Source organism: Gracilinanus agilis, chromosome 3 (genome assembly GCF_016433145.1).
Source record: "Gracilinanus agilis isolate LMUSP501 chromosome 3, AgileGrace, whole genome shotgun sequence".
In the NCBI taxonomy this organism is placed as follows: Eukaryota; Metazoa; Chordata; class Mammalia; order Didelphimorphia; family Didelphidae; genus Gracilinanus; species Gracilinanus agilis.
Genome location: NC_058132.1, coordinates 481,879,611 through 481,893,110, shown reverse-complemented (window position 1 = coordinate 481,893,110; position 13,500 = coordinate 481,879,611). Strand labels below are relative to the sequence as shown.

Genomic DNA, 13,500 nt, shown 5'->3' with positions numbered 1-13,500 from the left:
AAACTCAACACTTGTTACTGTTCCTCATTCTCTAATTCTTCATTGATTTCTCCTGTACTGATTGCCCATGTTTTTAAAGTATCTTTTTTATTTTCATTAGTTATTATTTCATGGCCCATAGTTCCTAGTTCATTTTCTTCATATATTGTATCTTTAACTGCACAGTCCTTGGCACACAAGTTGCACCTTTTTGCATATCGTGTTTTTGGGGATCTCCACAAGCTACTTGGGAATATTTTGGACGATCACCTGCTTTAGTATATTCTTGTATGGTATTCAGGTCTGGGACTTGTTGTGAATTATGATAGCATTCAGTATCAAAATAATTGGGTAATTTGGTCTCCCATACTAGAATGCATGATTAAATCCATTATTAAATCTGTTGTTATACCCATAATTTCTATATCCATTTTACCTGAATCCATTAAAGCAATTAAATCTATTGCCTTGGTTTCCCCTGAAATTTTGTCCAAAGAATTGTCCCCTAAATCTACAATCTCTCATGAGATGACCAGATCTATCACAAAGGAAACATCTTAGCGTTTCTCTGTTTTATCAAGGGTTGTAGTTATTTCTGAGTTGTCTATAAGTTCTTAGTGCAGCTGTTTTTTCTTGCATTTCACTGGATCTTAGTTTTTGGTTAAGCTCTATGATTTCTTTAGTTAAGTTATCAATTATATCATTTTTCTCTTCTGATTGCCTATCTTTTTCATCTTCGAAAACATAGTTAGCAATTCTCTGAATTTCATTAAGACCATATCAAACCAATTTGGACAGTTACTCCAAAACTAGTTTTGGATCACAGGGCATGCATTTTTCACAAACTGCCTACAAATATGATTTACATTTTCATCTGTTAAAATATCCAACCCAATCCATTTTTCTGCACAGTCAATAATTCTATCAAGGAAAATAGACGGAGTCTTACCCACTTCCTGCTTTAGGCTCTCAAATTTGGATCAGGTTCCTGGACATCTGGAATTTTGTCTCATAGTTTCAATTATTGCCTCCCTGGCTGTAGTTAAATTTCTGTACCCCACAACAGAGTTAACTTCCCAACCAGGCTCCTTAGTTGGCCAATCAGCAATTAGAGGGTATTATTAGTATCATCTATAATCTGCTGTTTTTCCCCTTACAACTCCCACTAGCTCTTCTTCATATTTTGAAGTATTTTTCTTAAAACTGTCAATATCAGCTTATGCAAACCTTTTGTGGCATATGAAATTCTGTATACCATGCTCTGGGTTCACTATGGGTACCTCTCTTAGAGGGAACATATGAGCTGGTTTGCTTTCTAATGCTTCAGTTTCCATTTCTAATTTAGTTGGTTTATCTGATTTAGTTGCACCCTCTAATTTAGTTACTTCATATTCTCTAGTTTCTGCGATTGTCCCTTTAGCCTTGAGTAACTCCTCATATTGAGTTTGCATTCTATCTAGTTTAGTCTCTAGATAGTTCACTTTTAACATTAGATCATTTTTTGCAGTAGCTTACCAGATGCTTGCTTTTAAATGTTTAAACACAACTGCCAAAGATTTGATCATCATGTTAAAGCAAATAAAAAACAATAGTAGCACAGGGACATAAAAGATTAGTTGTAACAGTGTCTATGAGAGTAGTGGCATTAGGAAGTCATAGGCCAGTAAATTCTGTATATATATTCTGGTATAATTGTAAAAATAAGAGAAGTCATGGGTAACAGAAAAAAAATTCCATGGTGATTTTATAGAGCTAATTCACCAGGTTTTCTGGGACTGCAGAGTCTTTGAATCAAGTTGACTGGAAGATGAATTTATAGCAACCTAGAGTTCAGCTCACTGTTACTATAGTTCATATGAAACTGTCAGCTCTAGATGCTTCAACAGACCCCCTGGTGAGATAACGGATCAAACTGCCCAATTTGGCAACTGGCCCCTTATAATCAAAATTTTTAGGTTCCTTGTCCTTTGTGGCTCACCAAACTGTAAAAATAATATAGGTGAGCACACAAATAAAGAATAAGAACTAGAAATAAAGGTTCAAAATTGTTTCTAGATACTTTTGATAGATGTTGTCAAAGTATCTTCAGTGGTAAGTGAAGTGAAGCTCAAAGATGAATTTCCCTTCAGGGCCAGGTGCAAGGAATGTTAAAAAGACTCTTATTATAGAAAATAAACGTTTTATTTAAAATATATATATAAGGGTAAAAGGATTTCTAATTCTAAGGGATTCTAACTCCACCCAAATAAACTCCCAGACCCCACAAGGAACCGCTTCTCCTGTGGTTATGCTAATCCTCCCTGATCTAACCAAATTTATACTATTCTAAATAAACCTGACCACTCTAACTCTTAACTTCGCCTTTAAGTTATAAAGATAACCAAGGCTAGCTGGTTGAGTCTCCACAAGAATCAAGTTAGGACTCCGAGTCTTAATAGACACAGAGTCCAAACCAAAGACCAGGTTTTATTTGATCTTTTCAGAGTTTAACCAGTCTATAAACAGTAACAGATAAATGAATAGTGTTTCCCAAGTTGGAAAAGAAAATATTCCCCTCCTTTGAGTCTTTCCCTCAGACCCGGATAGAGACAAAGATGTTACCTTCTCCAGCTCTGAGAGAGAAAGAAGCTGCGTGTGGTTGTCAACTGCCAGAAGCCACTCCTGGAATGCCACACCCAGAGAGTGTAACTGTCATAGAATAATGGTTATAACTGCCTGCAGTTGAAATTAACACTCTCAGCTCTGTTTGAAACTCCAATTCTCAAGCAGCTTCTCTACTTCTTATCTCTAAACTAATAAAACAAGACTTATTTTCTAATATCATCCTTATAAGGCCCCATAACCTCATACTTGGACTGCTACAATAGCTTGTTGGTGGTAAAGCCAATTATTTCAAGTTTCTCCCCACTCCAACTCATCCTCCATTCAGTCACCAAAGTGATTTTCCTATAGTGCAGGTCCAACAATGTCACCCAACTACTCAACAGACTCCAGTGGCTAACTATCAGAGTAAATACAAAATCTTCTGTTTACTCCATTTAAAGTACTTTATGAGAGAGCAGCTAGGTGGCTCAGTGGATTGAGAGCCAGGCCTAGAGATGGGAGGTCCTGGGTTCAAATCTGACCTCAGATGCTTCCAAGCTGTGTGACCCTGGGCAAGTCACTTAACCCCCATTGCCTAACCCTTACTGCTTTTCTGCCTTAGAACCAATATATTGAATTGATTCTAAGATGGAATATAAGGGTTTTAAGGGGGGGATATCTATTGCTAATGCTCTTTCTACCTAACTACCTTTATTCAGTATATACTTATTTTGTACCTGCATATGCATATGTTGTTTTTCTCCAAAGAATATGTGCATATGTTATTTATTTACATAAATTCCCTAAGAGCAAGGAATGTTTCATTTTTAGCACACAACAAATAATAAATGCTTGTTAACTCAATAATAACTATAAATCTCTTATCTCAGAACTATAAACTCCTTCAGGTCAGAAATGTCTTATTTAAACTTTGTATATTCCTAAATGCCAAGCTCAGTGCTTTATACACAATAGCTACTTAAAGGTATTTTTGTATTCTATTTCTTATATGTTCCTTGAGTAACTATTTCCTAAGGTTATGACTTTTGGGCAGCTCTTACTGTATTTGCTCCAACCGGAAGAAATGGAATGGTAAGAGAAAGTGGCAGGTTGAAGATTTCAATGTCAATTGTTAATGTTCTTCCCTATAAAATTATGCCCAGTAATGGAACAGGATTCTTTATGAAAAAGTAACACACTCATCACTGGAAGTAGTCAAGCAAAATTTGAATAAATAACCATTAGGAGTATTAGAAAAGAGATTTCTCCACTGGGAAAGAAGTTAAACAAAATACTCTCTGGGGCTCCTTCTGATTCTATGACTGTATAAACATTACATACTGAAATTTTAGCCCAGAAATATTGCAAATTTGGGTTCCAACCCAAGTTTATCATTTACTATTTATGTGGCTTGAACACCTGACTTAGCTTCTCTAGGCACCAAATTCCTCATTGGTAAAATGAGGTAGCTGAACTAGATAACTTCTATGTTCCTTTGAAGCCCTAAATCCTATGATCCTATCATTTAACGAAAATTCTGATAATGCTCAGACACAAATATCAAGTCACTCTAAAAAGAAACTTCTGATACGGTCATTAATTCACATAAAAACAAAGCATCTAGCACACAGTAAATTTTATAGTAAATATAATACACTTGAATTTTTAATCTCGCTTCAAAAAAATCATATATTAACTTTAAAGTTCATTATTATTCATTCATTCATTCATTCAAAAGTGTTGCACAATACACTAGGCTAGGTGTTCAGGGAGATATAAGGCAGCTTTGACACTTTTCAGGAAACAATAAACAATTAGAAAATTATGTAAAATAGAATTTAGGTATTCATAAGTGCTATAACAGTTAACCAAAGAGAGGAAGATCTATGAAAGATAGGATTTGAGTTCATTTTTGAAGGATGAAGTATATACAAATGAGCTAAGAAGAATCAAAGAATCTAAGCTGAAGAGGGATCTATTCCATAATATTCACCCATAACTAGTGGTCATACAAGTTCATGCTGGAAGGTTTACAGTTATCAAAGAAATCCACTACTTTACAAACTGACTTATTCTACTTTTGGGCAGAAATTTGGCAGAAGACACTGTTTCATTTCTCCAGGAATAAGGTAATGAAGGTCTGAAGTAGGGCTATGTGAGCCCCAAAGAAGGGAAGGAGTGATGTTGGAGGAAAGGGGAAGATGCAAAATATATTTAACAAAATTTTAGAATTCATTACAGGAAGTGAAGGAGAGTAAAGAGTCAAGAAATACTCAAAGAAGAGTGAACCTGGGTAAGTGGAAGAAGGGTTGGTGCTCACAATAGCAACAGAGAAGTTTGGAAGAGAGAGATTTGAGGGGAAAGATGGTCTGTGAAGTAGACAGCAACTCATCCACTCCTGCTCGTGCTGTGCAACTTACACTTTGCCACCCAAAACTGACCAATCACTGCCCCAAAAAGAGCCTGACCTCCAAGAGATGTCTGTCTCAGCCACAGTGATCTGGGGGAGTGGGAGTCACCTGTCCAGTTCAGTTTGCTGTTTTAAGTTCCAAATAACAACAGGAGCTTACTTGACAGAGGGAAGGGGAAGAATAGGGTATTATAGAGAGATAAGGATATCTGCAATAGTATTAGAGACAAGCCACAAGACTATTATGGAGAGAATGGGATGTGACTCATTTTCCTACTCCTCGGAATGGCTAAACATAAATGACATGCTATGTATCAAATATGATATTGACAGAAATACAGGGAGTTAAAAGAATGCCCTGTAAATGAAGTATGTTATCATTTTTTTTAATAGAGCTAGATCACAGACATCCATATCTTTAACTTTAAACCAATCCATATAATTTATCTACCTTTTTACATGTCAGATTCAAAATAAAATTACAATTCTCTTTGCATTTTACATGTATATTATTAACCAAGGAAAAAGTCAAACAAAATTACTCTGAATCTGAGTTAATAAAGTTAAGTATGAAAGGAAAGTTATGAGAAAAATCCAAAACTTAAATTGCTAAAAAAAAAAAAAATTACTCAAAATACTTTGATGTTAAAACAGTCCTAACTTCAGTGCTATGTTAGAAAATAGAAATAGGATATTACTCACAATTTTTATTTCAATATGGCATTTCATAAAATTGAGAGAACTCTTTTTAAAGGGAAAAATTCAAAAATGTCTTATAATAGCAAAGAAGGAAAAAAACTTGAATCTCACGTGTCCACTGACTAACAAGAAATAATTCTAACACAAGGAGAAAGAAAAAATAAAGCTTTTTTTGTTCCTGCAACTTTAAATAAATCTCTACTTCACTCATAAATTTGTCAACCATACAAAAGAATTAACATGTTTTTACAAATTATATACAATGAATGGTTAAAATCTACCAACTGACCAATGTCCCAAAACAACGGGTATGTTAATAAGTTGTACCTATGTTCATTTGGAATCAAAAGAATTTCCAAAGTGGAAGGGCTCTCTAAAATCAACTAATCAATAACTCTTAACATAAGGTCTATGAATTTTTTAAATTATTTGAATCCCTATGTTTCTAATACAACTGGTTTCCTTTGTAAATCCTATATCTTATTTTAAACATTTGTAAAAAAGCATTATACTAAGAAAGGGTTCACAAATTTCACCAGACTGCCAAAGAGGTTCATGAAACAAAAAAAAGCTAAGAATTCCTGAATTGGTCCAATCTCCTTCTGTACAAATGAGAAAACTGAGGTCTACTAATATACCAGAAGCATATATACTCCCACTTTACACTTAAGTTGGGGGAGGTCTGCAACCCACTGCTAAAATGGGTGACAACTCAGAAACAACTGACTGCTTCCTGGGCAGTCCTTAGAAAAATGTATAAACTACAATTGGTTCATATAAAGTGGAGGAAGGCACAGGAAGTGACACAAAGAAGGGTCTTTAAAAGTAGTTGCAACTTCCTATGGAAGGGAGTTTTTGCGAGAAGTTTTTCAAAGTTGTAGTTCGAGCTCTTTCGAGGTTGTAAAGGCTGGTGGAGGACCTTCTTTAGCATGTACCTGAGACCCTAGAATTTGGTGAGACTGCTCTTGATTTTGGATTGGTGAGTGAAAAAAAGTTGACCTTCCTTTCCTGACTTCTGAGAGATTAACATCAGATGGGCTGGGCCCTCCAGCTGGGCTTCTAGAGCCCTGCTGAAGCAAAGCCAGGCACCAGAGCAGATATTTAACTCATTAAGTTAGATTTCTTACTCTACACTCTTTCTCATTTCTCTACCTTACTCCTTCCCTCTATTTTGGAAATAAAACTACTATAAAGTCATTTTGACTTGAAATATATTAATTTTGGTGACCACATTTCTCTTATATTTAGTGTCCAACCTTAATTTTTTAACCCTTACAGACTTGAAGAGAAGGTATGGAATAGCTACTGTAAGAGTATGGCAGAGGATCCATCAGAGATGAATACAAAGAATGCCACATAGGAGTAAAGACCAAGAAAAAGTTGGACAACATAAATTTATGGTGGACCTCGTTGTTAATTCTTCCATTCAGTGCCTAATATAGGAGTAGAGAAAGCAAATGGTCAAGATGACTAAGAATTGAAAATCATTAAGATGCAAATAAGATTCATGGTTGGAAGGCAAGGATTCCTTGTTCAACTTATTAAGTATAGGGTCAAGTCTAAGAACAGAAGAAAATAAGAACATGCCTGTGATAACCTGAGAGAACAGGACAGATAAAATGACTACAGGTTATGAGAAGGATGAGAGGTTTTGATAGGAAAGAGGTATAAGAAACACTGGCTGTGGAGTCAAAAGATTTGAGTTCACATCCCAGCTCTCCCACTCACTACTTGCGTGACCTTGGGCAAATCATTTAACCTCTCTAGGTGTTAGTTTCTTCATCTGTACAATAAGAGAATTGGTCAAGATGACCTCCAAGATCCCTTCCAGCTCTAAATCTATGATCCTACTCAATGAAGCAATTCTAACAATCTAAGAGCTTTTCAAGATCATGTAGGCAGAATAGCTTAAGATGAAAATGAAGAAACATGAGTGGTAGCTGAAACAGAGTGAAGATGGAAGTTCCAGAATCTGAGGAGATTGATGACTCAGGAAGTCATGGTAATTGAAGATATATCAACATAAATTCTGAAGTCAAAAAATGTGTAGATAGAAATAAAGGAATGAAATTGAGAGAAAGCCTGTGTGCCAGGTTTCTAACTCCTTAAAAAAAGTGGAAACCAACAACATGCCATTTACATAGCACTTTAAGATTTACAAAATGCTTTACATATGTCATTCTAAGACACATATGTCATTCTAAGACATAATATGAAGTCAGTAGATGACAGCAAGAAGTAGTTAGATTGGTTTATATAAACAAAGATGCACTGCAAAAAAAAAAAGAAAGGTGGTAGATAGTAGCAAAGAGAGGCTCTAGAAGTAACAGTGGGGAATAAGGGAGATGTAAATTCCTTTTTCTACTTCAGTTCATTTATCACATGTACACTGAGAGAGGAAACAGCCAGCAATGAAAGCTGTGGTAAAAGAGCCCTCTTCTGAAAAAATGTCTCCATGAACTCAATCCTATTAAAACTTTACTTCCATACTAGAAGGACCTGTAATTTACCACAGCAGGAACTACTTCCACCAAAGCAAATCATAACCACTCCTAACTTGGGAGATTATCTATAAAGAGTCCTATTGCCAAAAAATTCATCAATTTAAAGTAAACTTGATGAAAAGCCTCTCTGAAAATTAGAGAGGTCAGTTCTTGAACAAGGGACAAAAGTCTATCATTGGATCCGTATTCACAGACTTTCTAGCTTGGTTCCAGCTTCCAACATATCAAAGCTGATATTCATTTATATAATAAGCTTAATTAGCATTTGGTGGACTCTGGGAAATCCACCAGCTACCTCCACATTTCCATGAAGCAAGAGTAGGACTCCTAACTAAACAGGCAAAAAACACAATTATTTGATTAATTTTTCCTTTTGCCTGACAAATTTTAAAGGCCATCTCCAAAACACAAACTATTCTGCCGCTTGTTATAAAAAAGTAAATAAGGTAATCTGAGTGAGTCAACGAACACAATTTGGGTGTGAGGAAAGATAATGGGGATATAGGGTGATTATAAGGTGATTGGAGGAGGATCGAAGGTATGGGAAGGTATGTGGGAGATAAAGGAAATGGGGTATACAGGAGAGGGCAGCTCAAACAGGTTTATTCCCAGAGGCTTGAGACAAAGGATACAGGGAGGGGAAAGTAGAGCCAGTAAGAAATGTTTAGGTTTGACTGGAGGGTTTCTCTTGTTAGTTTCTCCAGTCTCTTGAGGGAGGGGTCGAGAGGGCCCCTCCCTGCCAGTCAAACTGATGGCTGGAGGAAGTCTTGAGGTAGGTACTTCCTGCCAAGATGGATGCCCCAGTTCTTTCAAGAAATAAAAGAAAAATGATTCCTTCCCCTTGAGCCCTTGACTTAATTTTTGACACAATGACTCACCAGAGGGTTTGAATAGGTAACAAGGGGATTTATTAATACCAGGGTCAGTCAGAAGTGGGGAGGAGTTCAGGGTTTTCTAACTGCTGCTAGGGAGAGGGGTGAGGGTGGGGGATGGATTGCGGAGAGGTTTAGACAGAGAGAGTCCAGCTTTCCCAGTCAGGAAGATTTGATTGCCTTTTAAGTAAAGTCTTTATCAAATCATTAAAACTAGGGATAACTTATTTGAGCATACTCTACTAGCCTATAGAAACTAAACCCGCAATGTCTAATCACCAAGCCCTCCCTTCCATCCAGGACCCAAAGGAAATTTAGGGAAGGGGAGGGATGGAGATGGGAGATCAGGGAGAGGTCCAGAGAAATGAGAGAGGTCCAAATTTCCCCAAGGCAAAGTAAGCACAGGCCAAGGCTGAAGCAATTAGGCCAAAGCCAACAGATTAAGCCAAAGCAAAAGCCTCCAGCCACAGCAAAAGCCTAGTCAGTTGGAACTTCTCCTCTATTTATAGCTTTAAGTTCTAACTGACTTTCTGAAGATTCTAAGATGTTTAACTGACTTTTTGTGACCATTAGAAATTACAGAAGCAAAGTTTCTGTTAGCCACTTTGCATTACACACTGGACTCTCATGGCACTTTTTTTATGTCAATATTCTATTTTGTAACAGTTATTTGTGAGACAGCTTCCCAGCTTGGCTATAAATTCACATCTTATTTATTTTGCATCTTCTCTATGTCTGTGTTCTGCACACAGCAAGCACTTAATTAATGTTTACTGAACTGAATGAAACAAACAAATTTCAGTAAATGACCTTCACTGAACACCTGCATTTTAAGCCTTTTATTTCCAAGTACTAAAACAAAATTTGGCTATAATCACTAGTTCAAGAATTTTTAGCAATCAGCAAAGTAAAACTGGAAAATATTTTAAAAGTCATCTAGTCCAATCCTCAATTTTTACCAAAAATCAAACTCAAAGAAGTTAGTAACTTGTCTAACACTGAACACATTAAATGCCAAAGCTGGTATCTGAGTATAATTCTTCTAATGCTATATCCATCATTCTGAGATTTTGAAAGATGAACAAACTCCTTAAAGTCAAATTTTGCCTATTTTTAAAGCCACCCCAGAGGTAAGTAAACCATATTTAGTTCTCTCAGTTAACTGGAAAGCAGTGAAAATATAAAAAAAGAAGCAACAGAAGTAATGATTCATAATCTCTCTTCTCTATTTCTTTTTAGGAAGATAGTCTCTGCTCCCTAAGGAGAGATAAGTCAATGATTAGCCCAATTGAAGCTACTTATTCCCAGGAGCTGATTAGAGGAGAGGGGAACATGGAGAACATGGACTTTTTCCAAGAACTTATTCTACCTGCCAAGGTTCATCCAGAAAACCATATCTTTTTTTTTTTTTTTTTTTTTTTTTTTTTTTTTTTTAGCCCTTGTACTTCGGTGTATTGTCTCATAGGTGGAAGATTGGCAAGGGTGGGCAATGGGGGTAAAGTGACTTGCCCAGGGTCACACAGCTGGGAAGTGGCTGAGGCCAGGTTTGAACCCAGGACCTCCTGTCTCTAGGCCTGACTCTCACTCCACTGAGCTACCCAGCTGCCCCCCAGAAAACCATATCTTTATAGAACTTCTCCCCACTACCTCCTTGCCAGAACTCACATGAGGCTTCTCTCTTTTCCTTCTAATCCCAAATTCCTAGGTATATATATATCCTATTTTCTAACACAAACAATATAATTTTATATAAAATTTAATAATATTCCTCCATGTTTCATCTCCTGCTCTTTCTACTCTTAACGACCCAGAACAAAAGGTCCCACTTAAATTAAGCTCAGCACCTCTAATACCCATGGTGCTAAATCAAGTCTTGACTGACATCACCTCCTCCAGCTACCTCTCCCCTCTAACAGGAAGGCTGGGGAATAGAATACTAAACTCTTCTCAATGCCTTCCTTCACTCCACTCTGTATCTGCTGTCCTTCCTGGTTTCAATTCCACAGAATAAGATACCAGGTACACTCTGCTCTCTTCTCCCCTACTCATGCTTTCCCATCTCCTTTTGTGTGTTGTCTCCCTACATTAGATAATAAGCTCGTTGGGGATAGAGACTGTGTTTATTTTTATTAACTGTATCCCCACAGGTTAACATATTTCCTCACACACAGTAGGCACTTGGGCATTGCACACAGATGCTTAATAATAAAAAATTAAATATTTTTATTTCCTTTTCTGTTGAAGATACTGTGTGGCACTGGAATTCATCCATTTTCCATTAGTAGTCTTAATACTGGAGTAAGATTTCTGTCAATAAGCACAGCACAATAAATTATAACTTGCAGAAAGCTTTCTCTAGAATTGCAAAGTACCACTGAACTCTAATCTAGCCCTTATTTTTAAAATCTATGCTATTTTAGAAAATGCATATTTGAGAATTAAAGTATAATAGTTAGGGTTTCCCTCCACCATATTTATTTCAAAAAAATCTTCCAAATAAGAATATTTAAGATTCTGATAAGGGTCAAAATACAGGAAAGAAAAAAGATAACTAGTTGTTTTAAAAAGTGTACCTTCATGGGGGCAGCTGGGTAGTTCAGTAGATTGAGAGCCAGGCCTAGAGATGGGAGGTCCTAGGTTCAAATCTGGCCTCAGACACTTCCCAGCTGTGTGACCCTGGGCAAGTCACTTGACCCTCATTGCCTACCCTTACCACTCTTCTGCCTTGGAGCCAATACACAGTATTGACTCCAAGACGGAAGGTAAGGGTTTAAAAAAAAAAAAGTGTACCTTCAAAACTTTTCAGAGCCAAATGGATAGCACCATTATATCAATGATTCCTTTGACAATATTACATACAATTTATAAACTAAGATCGAGTATGCTAAAACATAAAATTTAAAGAGTATATTGGGGAAATATAATAAAACAAAAACTAGCCAAAAATGAAGCAGTCAAAAATATGACCAAAACATTGAGTTATACAAGTAAAAAGGGAAACAGAAATGAAGAAATCAATGAATCTTAATGGCTTAATCATCTAAATCTAACATTAAACATGTATCTTGAATATCACATTTTCATATGGCCCCAGGTCAAAACTTCATGCAATATAACCATCAGAAAATTTCACAGTACCTGGTTGTTTGCCCCATACCCAACTCTCTACAATTGATTTGGCCCTGTACATAGGCACTGGGGTTTCTTCTTCATCTTTCTTCTCTTTTTCACTTTGATCTTCTTTCTTTGTTCCACTTTGACATTCCACAGTGTCATCTGAGAAATTAAATATCAAAGCTGTTAAAACTTTATAAAAAATACAACACTCACTGCTCAAATATGATGTATACATTAATCCTGAAATGGAAAAAAATAAGATATTGAATATCATCACACTTACATTATTATTAAATAGGAAAAGCACCCAAAAAAGGTTGACAAAAATCTGTTACAGGTATCAATGAGCCAAATCAGTGACTTTTATTAATAAATCATTAAATTGCACATGGATTTGTCTGGGAAGCATGCTATTTTTCGCAATCATATTTTCACTGGCTGTCAAGTCATGCTTAGAATGCTCTACCTCCTCACTTCTACCTCCTGGCTTCCTTCAAATCCAAGCAATAAAATCCCATCTACTTCAAAAAATTTCTCCTAATGCTCCTTAACTCTCATGCCAATGACAAGCAGTTCCATTGGCTTATACATGTAAAATTGTTCAAAACCTATTTACATACTATTCATATTTGCAATAGAGTGATCTTTTAACATCAAAACCCCCATCACATCCCCAATGAAGCACGTGATGGATCATATGTTTTTCCTCTGTGTTTCAGCTCCCAGAGTTCTTTCTCTAGATTTGGGCAGTGTTCTTTCTCATAAGTTTCTATGAATTGTCCTGAATCATTGCATTGCTGCTATTAGAAAAGTCTGTTACATTTGATTGTGCCACACAATGTATCAGTCTCTATGTACAATGTTCTCCTGGTTCTGCTCCTTTCCCTCTGCATCAATTCCTAGAGGACTTTCCAACTCACACAGAAATCCTCCAGTTCATCATTCCTTTCAGCACAATAGTATTCCAACACCATCAGATACCATAATTTGTTCAGCCAATCCCCAATCAATGGACACCCCCTCATTTTCCAATTTTTTACCACCACAAAAAAATGAAGCTATAAATATTTTTGTACAAGTATTTTTCCTTTTTATCTCTTTAGACTACAAACTCAGCAGTGGTATGGCTGGATCAAAGGGCAGGCAGTCTTTCAAAGCTCCTTCAGCAAAATTCCTAATTGACCTCCAGAATGGTTGGATCAATTCACAACTCCACCAACAGTGAATTAGTGTCCTAATTTTGCTATATCTCCTCCAACATTTATAGCTTTTCTTTGCTGCCATATTGACCAATCTGCAGGGTGTGAGGTAGTATCTGAGAGTTCTTTTTATTTGA

The 13,500-nt window shown here is 36.4% G+C and overlaps 1 protein-coding gene across 1 annotated transcript in view; it reads right to left on the bottom strand.

The window, feature by feature from the left end:
• Positions 1-13,500, bottom strand: part of HERC2 (HECT and RLD domain containing E3 ubiquitin protein ligase 2) — a 243,202-nt gene that overhangs the window by 177,555 nt on the left and 52,147 nt on the right. Inside the window, exon 4 of the mRNA XM_044669288.1 lies at positions 12,186-12,323. Within this exon, the coding sequence (XP_044525223.1) occupies positions 12,186-12,323 (138 nt within the window). The remainder of the gene's footprint in view (positions 1-12,185; positions 12,324-13,500) is intronic.